Source organism: Bubalus bubalis, chromosome 15 (genome assembly GCF_019923935.1).
Source record: "Bubalus bubalis isolate 160015118507 breed Murrah chromosome 15, NDDB_SH_1, whole genome shotgun sequence".
Taxonomy (NCBI): Eukaryota; Metazoa; Chordata; class Mammalia; order Artiodactyla; family Bovidae; genus Bubalus; species Bubalus bubalis.
The window spans coordinates 50902611-50928816 of NC_059171.1; the positions used below are offsets into that span (position 1 = coordinate 50902611).

At 34.6% G+C, this 26206-nt stretch overlaps 1 protein-coding gene across 14 annotated transcripts in view; it reads right to left on the reverse strand.

Moving 5' to 3' along the window:
• CSPP1 (centrosome and spindle pole associated protein 1) overlaps positions 1-26206 on the reverse strand; it is a 112221-nt gene that overhangs the window by 66663 nt on the left and 19352 nt on the right. For 7 of the 14 annotated variants that reach the window (XM_044928707.2, XM_044928712.2, XM_025265300.3 and 4 more), the window contains exons 4-10: positions 17560-17663; positions 16822-16845; positions 13580-13660; positions 11893-11991; positions 10744-11186; positions 2294-2392; positions 1091-1161 (exon numbers count right to left, since the gene is read on the reverse strand). In XM_044928707.2, coding sequence (XP_044784642.2) covers positions 1091-1161; positions 2294-2392; positions 10744-11186; positions 11893-11991; positions 13580-13660; positions 16822-16845; positions 17560-17663 — 921 coding nt within the window. The remainder of the gene's footprint in view (positions 1-1090; positions 1162-2293; positions 2393-10743; positions 11187-11892; positions 11992-13579; positions 13661-16821; positions 16846-17559; positions 17664-26206) is intronic. The other 7 variants (XM_044928713.2, XM_044928710.2, XM_044928709.2 and 4 more) reach the window with 6 other exon arrangements.

The following is a 26206-nucleotide window of genomic DNA, read 5'->3' on the forward strand; positions in this document are numbered from 1 at the left end:
GACTCTGACTTATTGATAGGTTAAATTGGTCAATTCTCATTTAAAGACATTAGAATAAAACTCTGGGTATTATGCCATTTTTCTCATAATAGCCATTTCAAGGAAACAAAAGTGAGAATATCACATAAATATATATCTCTAAGCCAAAATTTGCTGGGAATTTTTGAAGGCAGGATTGCTGGGAGGAGAAGGGGACGACAGAGGATGAGATGGTTGGATGGCATCACCGACTTGATGAACATGAGTATGAGCAGGCTCTGGGGGTTGGTGACGGACAGAGAAGCCTGGTGTGCTGCAGTCCATGGGGTCGCAGAGTCGGACACGACTGAGCGACTGAACTGAAGCTAAAATTTAAATTACTGATTGATTTTAGGTTGAATGAATATAAATTGCATTCTTACACTCCAATTTCTTCATATACTTCACTGAAACAGAATCTCAGGCAATTTTTCTAACATATTTACACAAAGAACAGACCACTTTTCTACTTAAAAGTTACACACAGGAAATACTTTCTCTTCACACCCTTTCTGAAATTAAATGTAACAAGTTAATAGAACAAATCAACATGCTTAAGCAATGACCTTCATTTCTGACAAAATGAACAGAATATCTGGATTATAATCATTATTTGACCAAAATACTTTCTCAGAAACTAAATGGAAAGAACATGGGAAAGGATTTTATCAAGAGATTTCATTCAGGGGAGCTAAACTAAAATGTACGGCACTTTTGTGGTAGCTAAAGAAAAAGAATCAAGAAAAAAACTATTACGTATAAAAAAGAATATAAGAAACAGCAACACTACAATAAAGTGAAATATGAATTTTAAAGATTTTACTGAACTTAATACTTCATTTATCATCTACAGAAAGTTCATCACTAAATAAAAGCTATTTAGCTTTAAAATTATACACAGAGCTATATAATACATGCTAAATATTTAGAATAGTGCCTATCACAGAGTAAGCACTAGAGAAATTTTTCTATTATTAGTAAGAGTGGTACTAATTACAACGCTGAGTTCTCACTAAAGACCTTTTATAAAACACTCCACAAAAATCTAATTAACTGGAGGGCATGTACACACCAAAGAGCATTCCCGCAAAAGGACTGCATGTCTCTCGATAAGTAGGTTTGGATGGTTCATTGTCTCGAGCACTAAAAACAAAAAAAAACAAAAAGAATCAAGACTCAAACAATTTTCAGGAAAAAAAAGTTAAAGTGAAATGTAGGTGTGAGTTATTGGCCTTTCAACATACTGTGGATATTACTAACATAACAGTTATTACATGTTTTTAAAACAAAGGTAAAATCACAGCATTTTATCTCTTTATACAGTGGGACTCCAAGGCATTCACATAAACATGTGACCTTTTTCTTCAGCCAGCTTCACTGACTCCAGATTCAGTCAGTGAAGGGTTTTATAAAATAAAACCCTTTTTCATAAGAACAGTTACTCCAGTAAGGAAAATGAACGTCTAAGTACACATAAATAAATCCCCAAAAAAGAGGATGATATCTATTCCACCCACACTCTGAAAAGATCATCTTTAAAAGAAACTCTTTCCTTGAAAGACAGAATCAAGGGGGGAAAAAAAAGACAACTCTTTCAAAGTAAATTTAATTTGACTCAAATAGAAAATCCAAATACAGATAGACTCAAAATAGACAACTTTCCTGACACACAATATTATCTTCATTATACACTATAAATTCAGAACCACTTATGTACAACACAAGAAAGCCACCAAAAGATAAAAAACTATAGAAAAAGAACATGAATATAAAATGCATATAATTTCCTTTTTTACCCCAATATAACACAGTTATGTATGAGCACTGAATTTACAAAGTAAGCAAAAATGTTATCTACTCAATGTTGAAAATGATAGTTTTGAAAAGGAAACTCATATTACAAGAACATTTTCAATTTATTTCAAGTTATGTCCCCTCCATAACTCCAAGATAATTTAAATTGATCTTTGGCCCATTAAATTATATGCTTATTTTTCCTTTTGTTAGTTCAAATTTATAGATTTTATAATGATAGGACTCAGAACACCTTGGCACACTTTATAATCAAAACTTGCCCTTCAAGAGAATGCTGTAAAGTACCAAAAAGTTTCATATAACACAATTCTTCCCTCCCCCCTCTCCCCTAAATCCTCTCTCACTAATAAGCAAGGCTGTTAACATACTATACCTTTCTAGTTTTCCAGCAAACCAGTTTTAGCAGTTGCTGTTTTACAGTGCAGTGGCTGAAGGGCAGAATTTATATTACATACTATACCTTTGATTTCCAGCAGATGAAATTCGTATGTTTGACTGTTCTGTGACATCACCATCATACTCCATAGGAGGCTCATTGCCTCGTCTGTTCCCGTACATCCTTAAAAACATATTAGCTTATAGAGCTTGCTCCACATACAGTGGACTTCTCTTATCTTTCTTTGGTGATTTTACATTTGATGTTGGAAATATTAAAGGGAACAAAGCATTATAACGAAGTTTTACTGTAAATACATTTGAAAATTAACTCAAATGACATCTGACAATATGATCTGCTGGTTAATGAGACACTAAGAGTTTAGATTCAATAGTCTTTAAAACAAAGGGAGATCAGTTATAAATTATTTCAATATAACTTCTAGAAAATCTTAATATTAAAAATATGAAAATACTAATAAGACTTTTTCATTATTCAATTAGTCAAAGAGTATTTATTGAGCACCTACTACATGCCAAGTACTACTCCAGGCACTGAGTATGTGGACATGGTCCTTGCTCTCATGAAGATAAGTTAAATTTCAAAAATGAGATCTTTTTTTTACATCAGAATTCACAGATTCTGAGAATTATTTCACTGCATATACAAACCTTTTAACTTACAAATAAAGAAGCAGTCTTACTATGAAATTAAACCAAATATAGCAAGCCACAACATTTGCTAACACTGTAAATCACATGAAATACTAAGTAATACCCACAGGTGAATAGAGAACATTATAAGCAAACAGGCTGATACATGAGTAGAAAATGGTTAGGTCATTTTACTCACAATTTCATGAACAAGAAAAAGGAAGATTAGAATTTTTAAATTTATTTTCTTCTTAAGAATTCTTTCCAGAAAATAACTTTTAAGTGTTTTTTAATTTTTTATTTCCACTTGGCAAACAAGGATTCCTTGAGCTTAATTTCTCACATCAAGAAACCAACATGACTTTTCACACTAACCTTTATCAGCACCCATGAAAATCAGCATTTCATAAGTCATATTTCTTTGCATGGTTGTTAAACTATAATCTCTCTCATGAGGTCAACTGGTAAGAAATGTGATTATTAAAGTATTATTCAATATTTTAGGTGAATTTCATTATCATATTAAGAAAAACCAATTTTCAGAAGAAAAGGAAAGTTCTCCTCACTCTCCACAGAGCCAGCATGTAAAATCTTCTCTTTGTTTCCATTACACTTTTCAATATCCCCTGTGGAGGAAAGACTACCCAGAACTGTAACCTTACTATTATATGAACTGTGGCAGAACAGATATATGGCTTCCATTTTTCATCCACATCTAAAACAGAATCCTCCCCAATCCCTTTCAAAACACAATTTCAAATTATTTCAATTTATCACAACACAGCTGATTTTATATCTAAAGCCAAAGGACTCAAATCTCCCTTTTAAACTGACACATCAGTTTACTGTTATTCCTTACTTCTATCACTTAAAGAACAGGGATATATAAACTTTAAGTCAGCTTTGTAGTTAATAGTGCCAGGCAACCAGATTTAGTTATACTGCATCGATACAAACACATATGTGCAGAAAAGGGTAAACAGCAGGCCTGAGACCACCACCCTTAACAAAGGTCTGTTTGCAAGAATGGCCCTTAGGGGTACCTGGGAACACAGACTGTGGGAGGAGTCCACCATTCTCAGAACTGGCAGGTGTGACCCACTGTGCCTCAACTGTTTGTACAAGCAATAGAGTTTATGCTGAACTCCTTTCTTTCAGCAAGTGTAGAATTTGGGCACATGCTAGGAAAATGCCTACATGACCAGCCCCCAATAATAACATTGGGCAGTGAGTTTCTAATGCACTTTCTGGTAGACAACACTTCACCCCTGTTTTCACACTTTGATACTGCAGGAATTAAGCATGTCCTTGGCAGGGAACTCTTGGAAGTCTGCTCCTGGTTTCCTTCAGACTTTGTCCCATGCAATTTTTTCATTTGCTGATTTTACTGTGTATTCTTCCACTGTTAATAAACCACAGCCATGAACATAACTACATACACAAAGTGCTGTGAGTCCTAGTGAATTGCCAAACCTGGGGATGGTCTTACAAATCCACAACACAACCGACAAAAGTGAATTAGTTAACATGATAAAGCAGAGCATACACCAGTGAAAGTATTCAAATACAGAGACATTTAAAGTTACACATTTTAAAAGACATAACTTGGGATTAAATCAGAATTAAAGACTAAGACATACAAAAATTCTCTCTAAAATTTATTGAAAAGTTTGTGGCTTCCTGTGTTTTCAGTTGTCTAAAAACAACATTTGGACTTGTAATTGTGGCTTATCTTTATACAGTTGTCCCCAAAGTATGGGCTTCCCTGATGGCTCAGTGGGTAAAGAATCTCCCTGCAATGTAGGAGACACAGGAGACCTGAGTTTGATACCTGAGTCAGGTAGATCCCCTGGAGGAGGAAATGTCAACCCACTCCAGTATTCTTGCCTGAAGAATCCCATGGACAGAGGAGCCTGACTACAGTCCAGAGGGTTGCAAAGAGACACGACTGAGCAATTAAGCACACCCAAAGTATGTTATATTTAGCACATCTACAATGTTTTATCAGCTCTTCAGTATATAGAAATGTATCTTAATAAAGCAAGCACCAAAAATGCAAAAAGAAATTTCAATCATTCTAAATTAAGAAATGATTTTATGTATGCATAAGGTCAAGGTCTCTACTAATTCTACAGCAAAACCATAAAGATTTCCTAACAAAATGACCATATGAAAGATACTTCAAAGTATACCCTTTCACTACATAAAAAAAATTAATTAAATCATAAAAGTCCCCTTCTGTCACTTATAATCATAATAAATTCAAGACTGGAAAAATATTTAAGAAGCCAAAAAAGAACAAATACATGCATTTCACTAAAATAATAAAAATCTTAAGACATCCTACTCAATTTTATGAAATGACTGATGACATGATTGTGCTTACTTTGTTAAATCAAGGAAAAACTACTTACAAATAGAGATTCATAAATATTTTTTAAAGTACTAATATAAGACTTTAAAAAAAAAAAAGCAAAGAAGCAAACAAAAAACCTAGAAAGCAACCTAACAAGCTGGGAAGTCAAATTATAGTTTGGAAAGTTAACCACCTTACTTATTACTAAAATGTCCCTATAATTATAATGGAATTTCTTTCATTTATTGAACTCTCCTTCATTTTTCCAATAAATGCAGCATTTAATCACTCTCAACTATCCCAGTGAGTTGGCTTTAACTGGTTTTCTGAGGCTCTCACAATTTATTTTTATTTTATTGAAGCAAATGAAGTCCCAAAACAGGGGAACTGGTGAGAGGCAGCAACACTTTCACCATTTGTATCTTCTTATCTCTTCAGCCCTCTTCACATTAAGGGGCAACTGACAGATGATAAAATCCACAAGTAATGAACTCATCAATCATCTAAGAACAGCCTAATTTTATTCAGATCCAGGGATTCCAGTTAGGGCCAGTAAGTTCCTTCTGTTTAGCTATAACTTGGGAGCCAGTTCCACATTAAAACCATCCCTGTGACCCAGAACTAATTTATCCAAATATTCTACCACCTTTGATCCACAGGTTCACTTACCACACCTCAAGCCACTGAGGTTTTTTCAGAAAGGCCCAGATCTCATAAAAGGAGAACTTTACTTCCTTTGACATATCAAATCAGATTTGATTGAGGGAATAAAATAATTACAAAATATTTCACCATCTTACTATCAAAAAAAGTTAAATCTATGCTAAATGGAAAAAGTTTTTTCTATTTCCTTGAAGACATGGGTCACTAATTCTAGGTAATTAGGTTCAAATTTCAAGGCCCAAAGAAAACAGGTATAGGCTAGAGGCCAAGTTTACTCTAAAAATTAACACATTTATCTTTTTAAAAATACTCTCTTACAGAAGAAAAAGCAAGTTGTTTAAAACCACAAGTATTTTCAGCTAAGTTAAATGTGAATGAACAATTTCTAACTGATAATAAAAAACATTTTTCATTAATAAATCACAGAATCAAAAAACCCCTTCAGGAATAAATTTACAATGTTTATGCTATCAAGAATGACATAAAATATTTACCACCTGTTGGTCCTGACACAGCTTACAGGGAGAAAGAATCAAGTTCCTCCTTACTTAAATCATAAAATTCATAATGGTTACACCACCTGTTTGTTTTCATGTAAAAAATTTCTCTAACGTGAATGAATTTTGCTAGGGGGACTCTCAACTATAGAAATTATAAGAAAACTACTGAGCTGTTAAATATTGGTCACTAGTTTTCTCCTTGTTTTCTGTTCTTTTCCAATTTTCATATTCACTTTAATTCAATAATGGGTTTTTCTAATATTGATCCCATCTTTAAAGTGGTGAAAATGACATAAAAATGGTCTTTCCAAATAAAAATGAAAAGTAACTAAGAAAAAAAAGTAATACCAAGTTTAATAAACTCATGTTCTAATAAGCTATTTCTCATTTATATTTTACATATTAAGCATGCACACTTAAGAGTGTCCCACACTAGGCAAGCACTTAGTCTATTGAGTCAGATTCTATTTCAGATTCTAATTTCACATGAAGCACAATTTCAGAATTTTCTTAAATGAAAATCACAATTACAAATTAACAAATTCAAGAGTTAAACTGCAAGTGCTAACTGCCTTAATCACATAAAAACTTTAAAAAAGAAACATTTTTAAGGCTAAAAATTTCCTTTACCCATTACATAAACATTGGTTGTAAAATAAAACATAATAAGGTAGTTAGTATATTAACTTCTACAGCTTAAGTTAATAAATAATAAAGACTAGGATGACTATCTTTTTTAAAAGCATGTAAAAGTTTCAAAGTATTATAAAACAGTATTATACTCAACTTCAGAAAGCTCCTAAAACATTATTAATTTACTTAAATTAGCAAATATGTATCAAACTACACACACATACACACGCACAGTACAACTGTCAAGCTAATGCTGTTACCTATTTTAAAACACTGTCAGTGATTGATTAATTTAAGAAAGTAAAATCATTCTTGGGCTTTATCTTCACATATTTAAAGTGAGGGAAATATTTTATTAATAAATACATAATGGTATATGGAAAAGTTAATAGGGTAATTAGAAAAGAACTAAGATTAAAAACCTAAAAATCAAAATCAAAACTAGAATTCACTGCATGTTGACTATTCAAAGGAAAAAAAAAAAAGAACATGGGAAATTTAGAAGTATGAAGAAGAACTTTGTACTTCTCACAATCAGCAGTGATTATTTGTTTTCAACAACTTATGGTTAAGTAGACAGTAAACCAACTATATACTCCAATAAAATTAATTAAAAAAGAAAAGAAAATGACCTGCAGAGCCAAAAAATGATTACAATATATAGTCAGCCCTCTGTATCTGTGGGGGTTTCCCTGCTGGCTCAAACGGTGAAGAATCTGCCTGCAGTGCAGGAGATCCAGGTTCTGTCCCTGGGTCAGGAAGATCCCCTGGAAGAGGGAATGGCTTACTACTCAAGTATTCTTGTCTAGAGAATTCCATGGACAGAGGAGCCGGGCGGGCTCCAGTCCCTGGGGTCGCAAAGAGTCAGACACAACTGAGTAACTAACACTTTCACTTTCTCTATCTGTGGGTTCTGCAACTAATCTCAGATAGAAAGTATTTGAGGGAAAAAAAAATTCCAGAAAGTTTCAAAAGGCAAAACTTGAATTTCTTGCAAACAGGTAACTATTTCCATAGCAGTTACAACTATTCACATAACATTTACATTGTATTAGATATTATAAGTAAACTAGAGATGATTTAAAGCATAAGGGAAGATGTGCATAGATTATAAGGAAACACTACACCACTTTACCGAAGGGACTTGAGCATCCAAAGATTTTTATATCCCTGAGGGGTCCTGAAATGGATCCCCCTTGAATACCAAGGAACAACAGTTTTAAGAATAGTTAAAGCAAGAGACCAAATGATGGTACACATTTCTTTAGTCTCAAAAATTTCACTAACAAGCAGAGTAATTTTTCCTAGCAACCACTCTGCCTGAAAAAAATCTAGTGATTTCAACCTTTTTTTTTTTGCTGGAAATAAGAAATCTACAAATCTGAAATACAGAAATTCAATTTTAACCTCAACTGCCAGTACTCTGCCTAGAAAATCCCATGGATGGAGGAGCCTGGTAGAGTCAGACATGACTGAGTGACTTCCCTTTCACTCTTCACTTTCATGCACTGGAGAAGGACATGGCAACCCACTCCAGTGTTCTTGCCTGGAGAATCCCAGGGACGGGGGAGCCTGGTGGGCTGCAGTCTATGGGGTTGCACAGAGTCAGACATGACTGAAGCAACTTAGCAGCAGCAGCAGCCATTGAGACATATGTGAAAAACCTTACATTTAGAGATGTAAAAGTTTACACAATAACAAAATGTGTAATAATGATTCACATTTTTAAGAAATATTGTTAAAAACATTAAAATGTATAACAGGAATTAGTCTCACTGACCTATATATTTAATCTAAACTACTCCTTGGGGAAGATTTTATATAGAAATTTCATTTCATTCATGGGATACATAAGAAAAAAGACTGCTCTCAAATAATTGGGCTGAAATAGATTTGTTAGTTCATGTAAAAATTATCACAAGGTATAATTATAAAAATAATAGACTAAAATATGTTAAAAACAAAACAACCATCATAATAAGTTTTTTGAAATTCCAATCTTAAAAGGTATACATTACATTACACTCTAAACATAAATTGACACCATAAGGAAAAAAAGTTCTCATGTTCAAGTTAAGGCAGTACCAAGAGTCCAAAAATATCTGTATTGCCCCAACTGAGACTTCCTGTAGTTCAGGCAGCCTTTGACGACCTCCAGATATAAACATTTTCAAATATAACATGTTACAGAATTTGGAGCATTTTCTGAAGTACAACTAGATCCAAACAAGAAATAAACTATAATTGGCATTACAAAATTCTAATCCTTCAATCAGATTACCTAAATCAAAGTGAATATGTTGTACAGCAGAAACCAACACAACCTAGTAAAGCAATTATCCTCCAACTAAAAAACTAAAAAAAAAAGAAAGACTGGATATTAGCAGAATGTAATAACTACAGAATAAAGAGCAGATGAGAAAGAACTGCAAAGGCTTTATATGATTATTAATAATTAGAATAATAATCATGCAGCATTATGTCTCAGAAATTTTTCTAAAATATTTAAAAAATAATCTGTTTGGATGGATGAATGAAACAAGTCCCATAAACTGTTCAATATTTACATTTAATCCCTACAGGTTACCTAGTCAATGAAAATATCAGATCCTATCATATTTCTATCTCCAAATCAAAAGTTAGATTAAAGCAAGCTTTGAGTATTAAGACAAATGACTTAATAAGACCCCATTGTAGCAATTAATAAATTACAAATAGTGTCACAGAAACAACATCCAAAGGAACTGAAAAGCACCTAAAAATCTGATCAAAAATAGTAAGTGCCATTTCACTTAAATAAATGTTCAATAAGTAACTTAAAAGCAAAAATGTTGATAAAAGTACTTAAGAGCATAGAAACATTAAAGGAATGAACTGTATTTCATCTATTTTAAAGTGCTCCCTCCCCCTCACCCACATTTTAACTTCTGAAACTCAAACAGCCTTGAATCTGGCTGTAAGTCAATTATTGCAGGGAGAAGTTATTTTTCTCATGCCAGTCACCATGGCACCCTAGGAGAATGAGATAACTGAATTCTCACCTCAGGGCTGTTTTGGACAATGCTGCTAAGTCACTTCAGTCCTGTCCGACTCTCTGTGACCCCATAGACGGCAGCCCGCTAGGCTCCTCTGTCCCTGGGATTCTCCAGGCAGGAACTCTGGAGTGGGTTGCCTTTTCCTTCTCCAATGCATAAAAGTGAAAAGTGAAAGTGAAGTCGCTCAGTCGTGTCCGACTCTTAGCGACCCCATGGACTGCAGCCTACCAGGCTCCTCCGTCCATGGGATTTTCCCAGCAAGAGTACTGGAGTGGGCTGCCATTGCCTTCTCCGGTTTTGGACAATACTGCAGCATGAATTCAGACTGAAAACCTGAATCAGAACTGGCTTACAGTTCAAATTCTCAGGGAAGTTCTTTTTAACTCCCTCCACTCAGTGCCAAGGTTGAGAAGTGGAAGTTTATTTTCTGTCCTTTTCTGTGGGAAAGTTTATTTCCCTTTTCTGAAGTTGTAGCCTTTCAGTGTCCTAGCTTTTTAATTGGGTCTCTTTTTCCTTATCATGGGTTGTTTTCTTTGTTCTTCAGTGACACATAAATTATGGTATAAAACTGATAGCATCCTAAAATTAATCAAATATGTACATCAAATGAAATAGCATCTCTCTAACATAATGATAAAAAGTAACAAGAGTAATATTAAGCAAATAAAGAAAATAAAAATGAAGTTGTAAATACCTGTCTTTTGTATAAACTCTCAAAAGTCTTCTATCAAAATCACTTTCATATCTAAACCTCTCATCCATGTCTTCACTTACTTCTGGATCATAGCCTGGTCTGTAAGACTGTTTATCAAAAGCACGATCCTCATTAAACCTGTGAAATCTTCTATCTGGAATGTCAGTCTTGCTGTCAAACCTTTGATGTTTTTTACTGGAAACACCCACTTCTTCATCAGTCTTTTTAATGACTCTTCTATTGTTCCTTAATTCAATTTCATCATCTAATTTTCGGTACCTGTCCTCTTCTAGTCGTCTTTGATTTAGAAGTTCTTCATATGCCTCTGAAGGAGTTAAGACATCTTTTCTAGGACCCTCTGAATTTTCGCAAGATGATTGTATTTGTGAAGGTAAATCAGGTTTAACCTGACTGATAGGTTTTTTACTTCTTTGATTCTTCTGCTGGTTAATTAAAAAAAGAAGAAAAAGATCTTCATGAGATGCTATCTTCTAAAAGGTAATTAAATTCTCAAATGATGCTTAAGCTATTTACCATCTCAACTCAAAGGCTTAATCACCCATAAGAAATATCTTTTCTTTAGGAAATAACCTTCAAGGAAGTGTTATCCTTTAATAAAACTTAATAAATACAAAATAAATAGACAACAATAATATGGATAGATGGTTACAAAAAGAGAAGATAAACTATCCCAAGGAGATTTTACACATATATTGGCAGTTAAATATTTGTTCAGAGTATTTCAAATTAAATGCCTTCTCAACACAGAGAATATAGGATGCAGTAAATTTTTCAACCACTCTTAAATTTGGTTTTATTTCTTTACATATATATGTATATACATACATATAGCTAGAAATTTTTCAGTATAAAAAATCATTTAAAAATAAAATATAAACAAACATTACTTACAACCAATCTCTAAAATTAAATCCCCTCTATGAAGTTAAAGTTAAAAAGCAGAGTAAGTTCTTCAGTATGAGATAAAACCATTTACAAAATTAAATCTCTCTCCTGTGTTTAGTTCAGTTTGGCTTAACTTTCTAAATATTTATATAAAAACTAAGTGAAATGTTTAATAATATAAAAATATTTTCAAGTGAGTACAAATATTCAGCATGTAAAGATTTATTTAGAAGCAAAACCTACCTCAGTACTCTTTTCTACCTGTCTGAACTTTTCAGTGGATTCTTCCTTATCCCTGAGAAATTGATTGTATTCTTTGTTACGTTCAAGTTTCAACCTTTCCTTAAAATAGAAAATCAAAAGGCAATGTTAAAAAAAAAAAAAAGGCAATGCTAATTTCAACATTAGGAAAAAGTACCTAACAGTCAAATCAGACTTATACAATTCAGAGATCCTACTCAGTATCAAACTTTACTAATAATATCAAAGGCAGGAATAGTTGTAAGGCACAGGAGATGCAGGAAGATACCAGAGACCATCAGTGCAGTTCCCCTCGTCCATTCTGGCCACATTAAAATAAGGTTTACTATATGCTTAAGTTCCAATTAACACACGAGATCTCTAACATAAGGGCATGGCTTTGATTTTGAAACACTTACTTTTTTTTTTTTTTTTTTGACTTAGATGACTTCTTAGGACCTGTGACCAGTAAGTCCCTGAATTCTAGGTTTGTTTTTACCAACAGCAATCCTAGAGAATCCTGGTGCACTCTGCCAAAAGCATTCATAAATAAATCTCTTCCACCAGGAAGTACATGAATGTGTTTGCCGTAGGTCTGTCATTAGCATGTTTCCAAGACTTGACCAGGCTACCTTTCTACTTTCATTCTCAAGGTTATCTCTTGCCTCTAATTCCTCATACTGCACCCTTGAAACACCTGCTTCTATCCATTTCCTTCCCAAGTTTAAGGAAAGATCTTCGTTCTATTTAAAACATACAAACATAAAATGATCATAGTAACTAAAGTGTTATAACATCAATGTTCTGTTGAAACATAAATATGTTGTATTAGGAAATGTTCTTAAGCCCCAATATCTTCAGCATCATTGAAATAGCACAATCTAAAAAAGTTTTGTAAGAAGTGAGGCTGTCTTTTGAAACTTACTGTCTATTTGCTTTATATATCATGATTCTGATCTAGCTTGGGAATCTGAATATCTGCAAGAGGAATACAGTGCTTAATCACTACCCCCTGTTAAGATAATATACATTTATTTGTGATAGGAACACATACTCAAATAGCCCAAAAGTCTCCTATATAAAAGCTCAGTATACTTTCATCCTGGAGAAGGCAATGGCACCCCACTCCAGTACTCTTGCCTGGAAAATCCCATGGACAGAGGAGCCTGGAAGGCTGCAGTCCATGGGGTTGCTGAGGGTTGGACACGACTGAGCAACTTCACTTTCACTTTTCACTGTCATGCATTGGAGAAGGAAATGGCAATCCACTCCAGTGTTCTTGCCTGGAGAATCCCAGGGATGGGGGAGCCTGATGGGCTGCCATCTATGGGGTTGCACAGAGTCGGACACGACTGAAGTGACTTAGTTAGCAGCATACTCTCATCCACTCATCTCACTGATAATTTTTTTCATATACCATAAACTTTATAGCTTAAAAACCAATGCTTTAAAAAATGAATTCTGAATATGCAGTTAATTAATATATTAAAGGAATATAGCATATTACATGGTTACAAATGTAACATTCCAAAACATTTTTTAAACAGCACTAGAGACTCAACAGATTTTGAAAAAAATCACATATGGAAAATGACGTAAACTTGTTTGCATTTAAATCAAGAATATGCTCTTTCATGATTTTGATGCCTCAAGAAACTGCTATCCTTAACAACTATTCCTATCCACCTACCTTAGCAGATAACCTCTCACCAATAGGAAGAGAAACTCCCAGAGTAGATGGATCTGTTTCACTCGTGGATAGAAAATTTTTCTGTATATAGACACACACATTAAAAAAATATATTACCTAACTGACTTTATAAAATGCTTCATAAATGTGCTTTACATTCTATTAATATAGTCTAAATTATTACATTATTCAGAGCAACAGAATGAAATGGAGATGAAGACGGAAACTACAAATGTGTGAAGACTATACCAAAATTAGAAAAAAAGAGAATTTTCTAATTTCTCTGCAATTAATGGATATCTATTTAAATGCCAGAAGACATAAACTATGAACATTATTTCTTTCTGAGCCTCTCCATTCCTGTCCATTAAGCATCTATGTAATGCAATGTGACAGACAGAGCATCAGACTAGGAATCCAAAGGCCTGGGCTCTTGGACCAGTTACAACAATTTTCAGCTGTGCTACACTGAGCAAGTCACTTAATCTCTCTGATCCAGACTTTCTTCTGTAAAATGAAACTGGAATCTGTTCTGCCTTAACAAAGCTGCTACACGATCAAGAAGGATTTAAAAAATGTAAAATCTCTTTGAACACCATAAAACAAACACAAGGGATTTATAAAAAATATATATAATCCCCAACTTTCTGGTACTGGTGCTGAGTAGTCATATAATCTGGAGAAGTTACTTAATTTATCTGCTTCTGTTTCTTTGTAAAACAATAATAATAACGTCTATATTATTAGGTAATGAGGATTAAATCAATCAATACTTATTAACCTAATTCTATGACTTTTCTGTATTCATAAAACAAGCAATCTAATACTTTTCTATTACTTTTACAGGTGACAGGGAGAAAAAGATAAGCATATGTTCCCTATATTTAAGAGATTTATAATTCAAATGAAGAAACAAACATGGAAACAAATAACTACAATATAATGTACTGCAACAGAGTTATACTCAAAACATCATGGGAACAAAATAATTGATAAAACAGACTAATGTGAATTTAGAAATAAGCTGTGCTACAAAAGCTAATTTGAAAGGTGGTTATATAAATTCTAAGCTTAAGAGAAACAATTTGACACACAACTAGATCCCTGAGTCAGTCTGATCCCTATATACCAAAGTACAATGTAAACCTAGTCATTTTGTAGTTACACATGTATCAAAAAACACAGAGTTCCAATTTTGAGCATACAGAGATACTGCATCCTTATTCCTTCATTAAGCCATGCCCCACTTTAAACCCGGCCCAGAATGATGTCTGTACTTTTCAATAAAACGAAAAAAACTAGTAATAAGGACAACACCCTGAGCTTTGCTGAACTTTAATCATTCACTCATTCATTTAGTAATTATTGAGTGCAACAATGTCTACACTGTTCGATACATCTGGGACTTAACAGTGAAGAAAACAAAAGATCTTTGCCTTCCCAAAGTTCACATTCCAGCAGGGGAAACTGACAAGAAATAATAAACACAATGAAGAATAATTCTACAGTATGTTAGAAGGTGGTAAGTGCTGTGGCCAAAAAATAAATAAATAAAATGAAAAGAATAGTTGATAGGTAGCCTACAGGCTTCTAGGGGATGGGAGTCAAAAGATTGGAAATCTGGAGTTCCCTTTTTAGACATGCTCAACACAAGATACCCACTAGATTTCTAAGTGAAAATGTCAAGAGTCTGAGGTTCAGGAGAGAGGTCTGGGCTGGAAATAATTTACTGACTCAGTTTAAAAACTTCTTCTGAGAATATGTTCTTTTTGTGTTTAGATGGCCAAGTGTTTTTTATTCTAAAGACTAGAAGATGGTAGTTAACTGTTTAAGTGGCTCTTCTTGGCAGAACTTTAAGATTTGATCATTTTTTAAAGTTAATACTTTTGCAAAAGTCTGGAAGCCACAAGAAATCCAGAGAGAATGGGACTTGGAAACTGTACATATTCCAGGGGTCAAGGAAGCCATGGCAGCCGCCTCCCCATATCCTACATAATTTTCTTTTTCCCTTGCTTTCCTCTCCATTTCCGCCTTCTCAGATGTCAACCAAAAATTGTCTTCGTCATATTAAGGAAATACTGTTCCTCTACCACAACTATATTCTTAATGATGTAAAACCAAAAATTCCTTCACAGCCCTTTACATTTAAAGATTTGTGCTCCTCAATTCTTCTCTTTCATAATGGCAATTTCTTCTTATACCTTCCAGTGCCATTCTTTTTTAAAAACGTTGTGTCTATAAAATAATGTAAAATCCACAAGTGAAAGTGGTGGTGGTTTAGTCGCAAGCTTTGTCCAACTCTTGCGGCCCCACGGACTATAGCAGATACTAAAGGAAAACCTCAGCCAATGAGCAGTAGGGAAGGGGAGAGGACAATAAGGCCCAAGGCCAGGGAGGCAGGCTAGACTGTGAAGAGACTACTCATGTCATGCTAAGGAATCTGGATTTTTATCCTGAAGGCAGAGAGGAGACACAGAAGGATTTCAACTGGTAAGGGACAAGATCATGCTGGAAAGTATCATGGAGAATGGGGCTGAGATTCAGGGCAAGGAGATCAGTCAAAAATCTGGAGGCCTTTCCTGATCATTACAGTACCTGCCTTGTTAAGAGTTATCACTGTCTGAATTGTATAAATGTTATCTCTACAACTAGATTCTAAGCCCCTTGAAGACAAAATTCATACCAGATTCATCTCCATGACAAGTGTTTAAAAAGTGTTGGCTGAAAGATAAATGGATGTGTGAGATTCATTTTAAAAACAGTCATTTTCTAATATATGTTTGCAAATGTAATCCACAGATTTGGGAACCAAAATATCAAGTAATCCAGTCTGACAACAAACAGTTCAAAAATATCTTAGAATATCTTAAATATTCTGTCATTTTATTAATCTTAATGCAACTAGTACAATTATATTTTGAAGAACAAAAACGTGCATGCTGAGAACAAATGAATTTACAATAGCTGCAGAATATTTCTAAAAGATGCATAAGAAAGCAACAAAAACAAATGCAAAGCAGGAATCAAAAAGAATGCCTGATTGTACTAATGGAAATGTACGATGTATAGAGTGTCATTTTGCTAAAAGCAAGGATCCAAAACGGTGCCATTAAAAAGTCTCTGAATCACAAATGAAGTTATTTTTATTAGTTTGCAAACAACAATATCATATATGCAAATAATCACAAGCTACTAGATCAAAAACAAAACAGCAAGGAAGAACATTTTGCAGGCAACCCTACCTTTCTTTTTGCTTGTGTAATACCCTAAAGTCAAGGGAAACAAACCATTGGTAAAATGTATTCAAAGTCCTTTCTCTTCATGTCAAATCAGAATAAATAAGAGACGATTCATATATGTGGAATAAACATTACAAAGTAGGAAGAAACTAAAGAATCTCTTGGGATGACTAGAAACATGATGACTGTTTTAGATACATTTATAACCTAGTAAACTATATTTTAAAACTTACAATAGTTATCATATAATTTAACAAAAAATACTTAAAACAAGAGTTCCACTAAGTAAATAGATTAAACCATAAGGCAAAACCTGACAGTTAAGGAAATATGCTGAATGACGTTTTATAAGCTTAGTTCTTAAGAAAATAATTAGAAACTAGAACTCCACATGTCATTTTAATACATGGTTGAGGGGAAGAGAGTAGTAGGCTGGGCTATTTTACACCATGACTACTTTACAAAAAACATGAACAACAAGAACTTACAATCTCATTTAAAATTAGAACCCACTGTCCTCCTTAAAAGGTCAAGAGTCTGTGTTATTTCACGGCACCAATTCTCAGAATCATTTTTTTCTCTATCAATGTCATATGTATCACTTAACTTTCGCTACAGTACATTGCTAGATACCCCTAAAAATGTAAATATTAATGTATATGACTAAAAAAATCTTATGAAAATAAATTCAGGAGGTAAATTCTAAAGCACAAAACCAAACGAGTTACTAGAACTCATTACCTGAGTAAGATAGCGTCTGTAATCTTGTCGCAATTCTTCTTTCAGTTTATGTTTCTTCTGTTCATAGTCTTCCCCAAGTGGTAAACTTAATCCATAATCAATTCCTAGAAAGAAAACAACTTCTTAAGCAATGTAGCTCATTGCAACCCAATCTCAATTTCAATGCAGTGTCTTATAACAAGGCACAGTAGGAAGGAACACAGTCATGTGGATTCTGAGACTTGGATCAGGATAATAAATTTTTTATTTGAAATGTTTCAATAGGTGACACATTCAAACAATGGAAAATATCCCTCCCACCCACTTCTCCCGCCCAGAACAACCAACACTGCTGTATCTGTGTCTTCTTCCAGAGGTTTTTAATACATCTATAAAAGGTGTCTTCATAGTACTATGTGGGTGTGTGTTATATTTAGTTCTTCCCCCTTCAGATAGATGGCTCTGCATTGTTTGCCATCTTGCTTTTCTTTTCTTTTTTTTTTTTTTTGACATGGACCATTTTTAAAGTCTTTATTGAACTTGTTACAACATTGTCTCCGCTCTATCTCTGGTTTTTTGGCTGTAAGGCTTGCAGGATGCCAGCTCCCCAAACAGGGATCTGTTCCCACACCCCCTAGATTGAAAGGTGAGGTCTCAACCACTGGACTGCCAGGGAAGTCCCTCCCATCTCGCTTTTTGAAGGACAGCAAAATTAAAGCAAAGAAAAGCCAATTACCTTTACTTCTTCATTTAATTCTGCTGAAATTTCTTTTAAAATACCTACAACAACTTTAATATGTGTCTTTCAGTCTGTGAAAATTAATAATGTGATATTCTAACATAAAAGAATATGCCATAACAATTTTTTAATTGAGGTATAGCTGATTTACAATGTTGTGCTAATTTCTGCTGTACAGCAAAGTTATTTAGTTACACATATACATGTAAAAATGAAAGTGAAGTCGCTCAGTCATGTCTGACTCTTTACGACCCCATGGACTGTATAGTCCATGGAATTCTCTAGGCCAGAATAGGGGATCTTCCCAACCCAGGGAGTTTTTCATATTCCTTTCCATTATGGTTTATCACAGGATATTGAATATAACATGTCTGAAAAAACCAGCCATGCAAGGTTTAGGCTGAAATTTCCAAAAAATTTTAAAGTTGCCAATTCTGATTTCATATAAACGGATATTAATTTTTATTGTGGTAAAACAGACATTTTAACCATTTTTAGGCATACAATTCACTGGTATTAAGTACATTCAAAATGTTGTGCAATCATTACCACTATCCATTTCTAGAGTTTTGTCATTCCAAATAGAAATTCTGTAGAAGAATCTTAGTTTTCTAAGAAAAACTTCCATTTTGAGTAGGGCCTTCTTATGCAAGAGTTCAAAAATCGAATTACATTTTGGGGTGATGACCATAGCAATGGCTGCACAACTTGTAAATACACTGAAGACCACTGAATTGTACAATTTAAATGGGTAAACTCTATGGTATGTAAATTGTATCTTCATAAAACAATTAAAATCAAATTATATACTTTAAAAATATTTTTAATACTAAAACACTATGTCAAGCACCGATATCACATAAGTGTTTCAATTTCTGAAGCCTCTATCGCTTTTTTAGTCCTACTAGGCAATACTAACGGAGAAGGCAATGGCACCCCACTCCAGTACTCTTGCCTGGAAAATCCCATGGACGGAGGAGCCTGGTAGGCTGCAGTCCATGGGGTCGCTAAGAGTCGGACATGACTCAGAGACTTCACTTTCACTTTTCACTTTCATGCATTGGAGAAGGAAAAGGCAACCCACTCCAGTGTTCTTGCCTGGAGAATCCCAGGGACGGGGGAGCCTGGTGGGCTGCCATCTATGGGGTCACACAGAGTCGGACACAACTGAAGCGACTTAGCAGCAGCAGCAGCAGGCAATACTGAAGTATAAAATATTATTTCTGAACAAAATTAATTTTCCTCAAAGTCAGCTACAAGAAATACAGATTAAACAACTGACTGTAAGTAATACACCAACAAGGATATTACCATTTTTTCTGCCTTATTCCTCATAATGCATCTAAATGATGGAAACTTTTCATGACTGGTCATATCACTGCTTTGTTACATCACTAAAATGTTTCAGGAGCAAAAATAAAACCAAAGTAGTATAAATATAAATGAACGTCAATTGATTTTTATGTAATACTAAATTTCCCTTCCTACCATAAAAACCCGAATTCTCTTCATAAACACTCCTGGCCTACTTGACTCCTAATGACGAGGGTATGACAGAGGAGTCCTTAAAGACACCTCTTACTCATGCTCCCAATTCTCTTCCAGAAGAATCTAAAGCATTCCATATAAATTCATCTGAGAAAGACATTCTTTCCTCACAAAGAAAATTTAAAAACCTATTTTCAAAGAGACAGAATTTAAGCCTAAGAGAAAAATGGTTTGCTTCTCACATTCAGAAAGGAATTTCAGACATGAAATTAAACTATAAAATCCACGAATGCATGGTCCACGCTTTATTCAACTTTACAATAAATGTGTATATAAATATATGAATGAATGCCTGAGTAAGAGAAAGATTAAGAAGAAAAACACTATTCTTAGTATTTCATTTCTGCTTTTAGGAGTATAATTGCATAGAAAGAGTAAGCATAATGACTAGTAACCAGAGTTACATGTCTCTAGTTACACAGGGTCACAATGGATGCACTATTGTGTCAAGAAGGAAAAGAAAACAATGCTACAAGGATGATGCCCCCCAAGGTGCTCAGCTTTCCTACTCAGCAGAACAAGTAATTTACATCTTTTTAAGTCATGTATTTAAGGTGGCTTTTACTGCTGATTTTCAACTCTGCTTGGTGGGTTTATATGAAAGAAAATAAAGAAAAGTATGGTTCATTTTCATCTATAATTACTATTCATATGAAGTTTATCATGAGTATCTGCTTTTTACTATTGATTCAAATAGTATTTGTAATAACTGTGTTAAAAGATGAGTGAGAATACATAATGCCTTCAGAATTATTTAAAATTTTATTAACTAAATGTTCAGTCAACAGAAAATACTTACTTTTTAATTATTTTTGTTATCTGGTACCAATATTTTACAATATTAGAGGTAAGTCATAGACATAAAATTAAGAACTGTACAGAAGAATTTAAATATTCTGTGGACTTTAAGTATTACCAACGGAATCCTAACTAACTTAATGAACTGAAAAATATGGTGAGACTTACTTTTTCAGGGCAGTTGTCTTCTGATTGTTCCTGGGGCAAGTAAAGCATCAGTGTCACCTTAGGGTCAGTTGAAGTGATGTCACTTCACCAAATACAACATCAGTGACTCTAAGTTAACATTATGCTTCAGAGCTAGAGCAATTAAAAGTATCTGGTTTCCATAGTGGCTATGGGTTAAATATTTAAAACCACAGTGTGTAATCTTTTTAAAATTAGTTTTAATTTTCTAAATAGCACTCATAGTAAATACTTTACAGATTACCATGGAACACTTAGTTTCTTCTTTTCAGTATTATAGTACCATCAAAAAGTATTATGTCAAAATAATCAAAGGACAAATTATAGGAAATAATACCAAGCCTTTCCATAAGCAAATGACTTATCAAGAGATGCAAATACTTTGAGGAGAACTTCAGCTAAAAGACATTATTACAAAGGACCCATTTGACTTGTACAAACTACACCAAAGAGGCAGAATGTTTGGGATTTAGCTTGGAATTAAGAGAAACCGGAGAAGGAAATGGCAACCCACTCCAGTATTCTTGCCTGGAGAATCCCATGGATGGAGGAGCCTGGGGGGCTACAGTCCATGGGGTCGCAGAGTTGGACACAACTGAGCGACTTCACTCACTCAAGACCACATATGCTACAAGGAGTGACAATTAAAAGTACTACTAAAAATTAGTAAAAACAATTTTCTTTTGTCCAATATCCAAAATCTTTTTTAGTTAAACCCTAGAATGACGCTGCAATATGAAACTCTGCTGTTGTTTCTTTTCTGATATTATTTTTAAATTGCAGCAATGTAATTTTCCTTCCTTATAATTCTTTTCCAAATTTCCATAAGCACAACTGTATTTAGAATAATTTTTAAAAATCATACTAATTTCTAGTAACAAGAATAAAATTTTTTCTTACTTCAATAATCTGCAATCTTTTTGCTTGCAGATTTACTTGACTTCTAAGAATGAAAGCTAAAATAAATTTTGGAGGTTCTGGAGCCTGAAATCAATGGCACTTTGATATGAGTGAGAGATACTGCCTAGAAATGGCGGATGGATAAAAAACACCTAGGGCCTACAAACATTAAAGATGGATTCTGGAGTATCCAAAGTTTAGAGGTGAGGGAGAGAGAAAGGAACCAGAAAAAATAAAGACTGAAAAGGACTGTGTTGGGAGTCTTCAAAGCCATCCCCAGGTCTGTTGACTTGACAGGACTTACAGAATGCAGAAGCCATTATACTCACAATTATGGTTTATTACCCTGAAAGGATACAAAGCAAAACTAACAGGAATGTGGCACTGTCCAAGGTAAACTAGGTTCAAACTTCAAGAGTTCTTCCCCAGTGGAATCATACAGGACGTGCCTAATTCCTGCACAACAAGCCGTGACAGCACACGTGAAGTGTTGTCTCCCAGGGAAGCTCCCTACTCAGTGCCCAGGGTTTTTAATAGGAGCTGGTCACTCAGGCACCCTCTGCCTAGTACGTACCAAAATTCCAGACTCTACAGACAGAAAGCAGGTACTCTACATAAACCATATGGTTTATATAAAGCTTAGACACAATGACCCATTCTTTTTATCAGTGTAAGAAACTATTTACAAGCTCAAGTTCCAGACAGCAGCCAACAGCCAGTCTGCAGTGGAAACCCTAGCAGCAGACAGTAACTGCTCCAGGTCTGTCAATAAACAACAAGGTTTTTTTTAATCTCAAATGTCATGGTCATGCCCCTATACTGTAAATGGTGGTATCTTCAAACGCACAACAGGATTTATGCTACCATATACAGAAAAAGAAGAGAGGGTTATACACATGTGTGCAGTCTAGTCATGAAACTGTATACAAGAGACTGCTAAGTAACTAGAGGACAAGGTTAGGAGGATCATCAATTCTCATGCTATATACTTCTGTGTCATTTTTTTTTTACCATGTGCACGTTTTCCTTTATTTCTTTAATGAAAAACAAAGGGGGGGAAAACCCTTAAATACAGCAATGCTCTCATCCTTATCACTGAGCCAGGAACTACACTTTAAAAGCGGTACAAAATCTATGGATGTAGAGTCAAAATACACACATATAAAAAAAAATGTTGCAAGTATTTACTGTATTATTTATTAAAAATGTCTTCCAGGATATAAAACATCAAAATGAAAAGAATAATCCTCAACCAATCTAAAGGGAAATGTTCAACTTCTCTAAAGAAGAGACAGGATGAGGGGATGATCTTTGACTGAGGTATAACAGAACTAAATTTAAAAGATTAAAGGAAGCATTTCTCATCAATAATGCTTATGAAACATGAAAATGAGCTGGTCAGAAAGGTTTAGGATTTTTAAATAAAATAATAACAAGTATTATGCCTAGAAATGGTTTAGGGAAATGGAAAACAGCATTTGCTTTTACAGATTGTTTTCAGCTGATTTTCTCATAATTTCATTAAATCTAAATAATTCTAACCAACTCCTCATCAATGACACCATTTCATCAGCATATATCAACTAAGCCATGCACATGCTGTGTACAAGAAAGAATCTAGCTAGCCCCTGTCTCTGGGAGGTAACTTCTAAATTCTTGGAATCTTCTGAGTCATGAGATCATATGTTACTCATGACAGGTCCCCAGAACAAATCTCTAAGTTGATACTAATAAGGTGACTCACAATGAGTCCCTAGATGGTTTAAGCTAAAGAGATAATACAGATGGGGACTGTTCACACCAAAAAGATCAAACATGTAATTGGAGTGTTGGCCCTTTGACCCATGTGATATCAGCCTGACCTCAGGAAAGTAGGAGATCTGGAGAGAATGAGCCACGTGGACAGTGACAAAATCATTCATGCTTATACAATGAAACCCCTGTAAAAATTCTAGACACCAAAGCTCGGGTGAGCATCCTAGGTGGCAGTACTCTATACTGTCACCTATTGATGTGCTAGGAGGGTAACACATCCCTGAGGCTGATGGAACCTTTACGTTTAGACCTCCCAGACCAGGCCCTGTATTGTATGTTTCTTCCTTTGGCTGGCTGATCTGTATCCTTTTGCTGTAATAAACCTGTAATGATAAATACAGCACTTTCCTGAGCTCTGGGAGTCATCTAGAGAGTTATCAAACTTGAGGAGGTGGTAGAAACAGTTCATCTGAAGGAAGGATGGCCCATGAACCCCACACTTGCACCTGGTATTTGAAGTAAGCGAAGTCTTGTAGATTAAGACTTGTAGAAGTCTTAACACTCCTCAAATCCTTTGCTCAGAGGTATAAATGGTGGAAGAAGGAGCTACATGGATAAGCATTATCCGTGAATATCATCGTCTAACAGAAATGAATTTACATAATCATAAAAATGTAGTGGTACATGGGGTCGCTAAGAGTCGGACATGACTGAGCAACTTCACTTTCACTTTTCCCTTTCATGCATTGGAGAAGGAAATGGCAGCCCACTCCAGTGTTCTCGCCTGGAAAATCCCAGGGACGGGGGAGCCTGGTGGGCTGCCGTCTATGGGGTCGCACAGGGTTGGACACGACTGAAGAGACTTAGCAGCAGCACCAGTGGTACATGACAGCTGTACAATGAGCTATTAATAGACTGTCTTCGTTGGCTAAAACAAATATTGCCAGTTTACCTATCACTGATGGCTACTATGCTTAATTATTCAAAGTATGGTGTCACTGAGCTTAATTCAATGTATAAATTTTAGACCAGTTTGTTTTATAATTCCTCAAATCACTTACAGAAAACTGTTGCCAAGTTACTTTACATTTTTCCTAACACCAAAAATTAAGTATTTGGCCTAATTACTATTCAGGCAAGAAATCAGTAACTGAATGCTCGAAGATACAAAATCAAATTATTATTCTTTAGAAAGATTCAATGTGCATCAAAAATAATTATACTTCAGTTGGCAATTAAAAAAAAAAAATCCAGAAAATTAAATTCTATACACCTAAAAAATTGCTTATTTTTGCCATGGGAACTTCATTCATTCAAAATATCTTTTCTAAACACCGAAGTGCCAGACACTGTGTTAAGCAATGAATGTACAATGGCAGAAAAGCTGGGGTGCTATTGGGGTAAAATAGAGAGCTGAACAAGTTCAAAACTGTTCTTCAAGGGAAGAGCCAATGTCACAGGAGTATAAGGTAGGGATGGCCAACACAATCTGGTAAAGGTAATAAAAGAGTAAAATCACCGTAACGGAAACTAGAATCCATTGAAGGGTTTGAAATAGAGACTAACATGATCAGATTCGGTTTGGGGGAGGACATCAACTGGCAGTGCAGAGACTTAATAGAGAAGGCTAGATTGTACAACAAAGAGAACACTAGAAAAATAATCTAAGTGAAAGCCAAAGGACGCCTACATAAAATGATCTCTATGGAATTAGAGAAAAGTCAATTTATTTGAGGTTTAAGTGTTAGAATCTCTGAACTATGTAATTATTCGCTGTGGGATACAAAAAGGGAAAAAGGTCAAAGATGACCACAAAACCAGCTCACTTAAGTTTGAGAGGAGTCAAGTTAATTTTGCACATGTTGATTCTGAGTCCAAGACATCCAAGTACAGATGTCATTAAAACATTAGACATATAGGTCTGGAGTTCACCAAAGAAACTGGAATTAGGATAGAGATTAAGGAGTAATGAGCACACTAATGGTAAATAAAGTCCTGTGAATGAATAAGGGATACCAGTTAGGGAAGAGGGAGAAGTCATTATCTGTTAAGTTGGACTTTAAACTCTACATGATTTGTGAATGTAATAAAGGATAAGTTTTAATATAGCTCTTAAAAATAAAAAACCTAGTTTAAAAATGTAAAAAGTCATGGAAATTAATATTTATTGTCCATCAATAATGCACCAATCATCTTTTCATACATATTCAACTATTGCCACAATAACCTTTTAAGATAGACACAATTCTTAAGATGAGGAAACAAAGCTTAAATAATTGATGCCAGGTTGCAAAGGCATGACAGCCACATTCCAAAGCAACTCATAACTCCAGAAAGTCAGTGAGTCACCTTAGTGCTTGAGAGAACCTACTATCAAACTTTCAAAAAACTCTCTCTCAGAATAATTAAATTTTCAATTCATAAAATTTTAGGGCTAGAAGATAATCTAACCTCTTTATGTTATAAAGAAATTGAGTGCCTTAGAGATTAAGGCACTTAACCAAAATATAATACTTAGTTCACTAAAGCTGCAGGCATGTGTGCGTGCTCAGTCGTGTCCGACTCTCTGCAACCCCACGAACTATATAGCCCGCCAGGCTCCTCTGTCCATGGGACTTTCCAGGCAAGACTACTGGAGTGGGATGCCATTGCCTTCTCTGCAAAAGCTGTATTAGCCAATAATTTGTAACAGACTCAGAATGGAAAAGGTTTTCTATATATATGATACTAAAAGTATGGCAT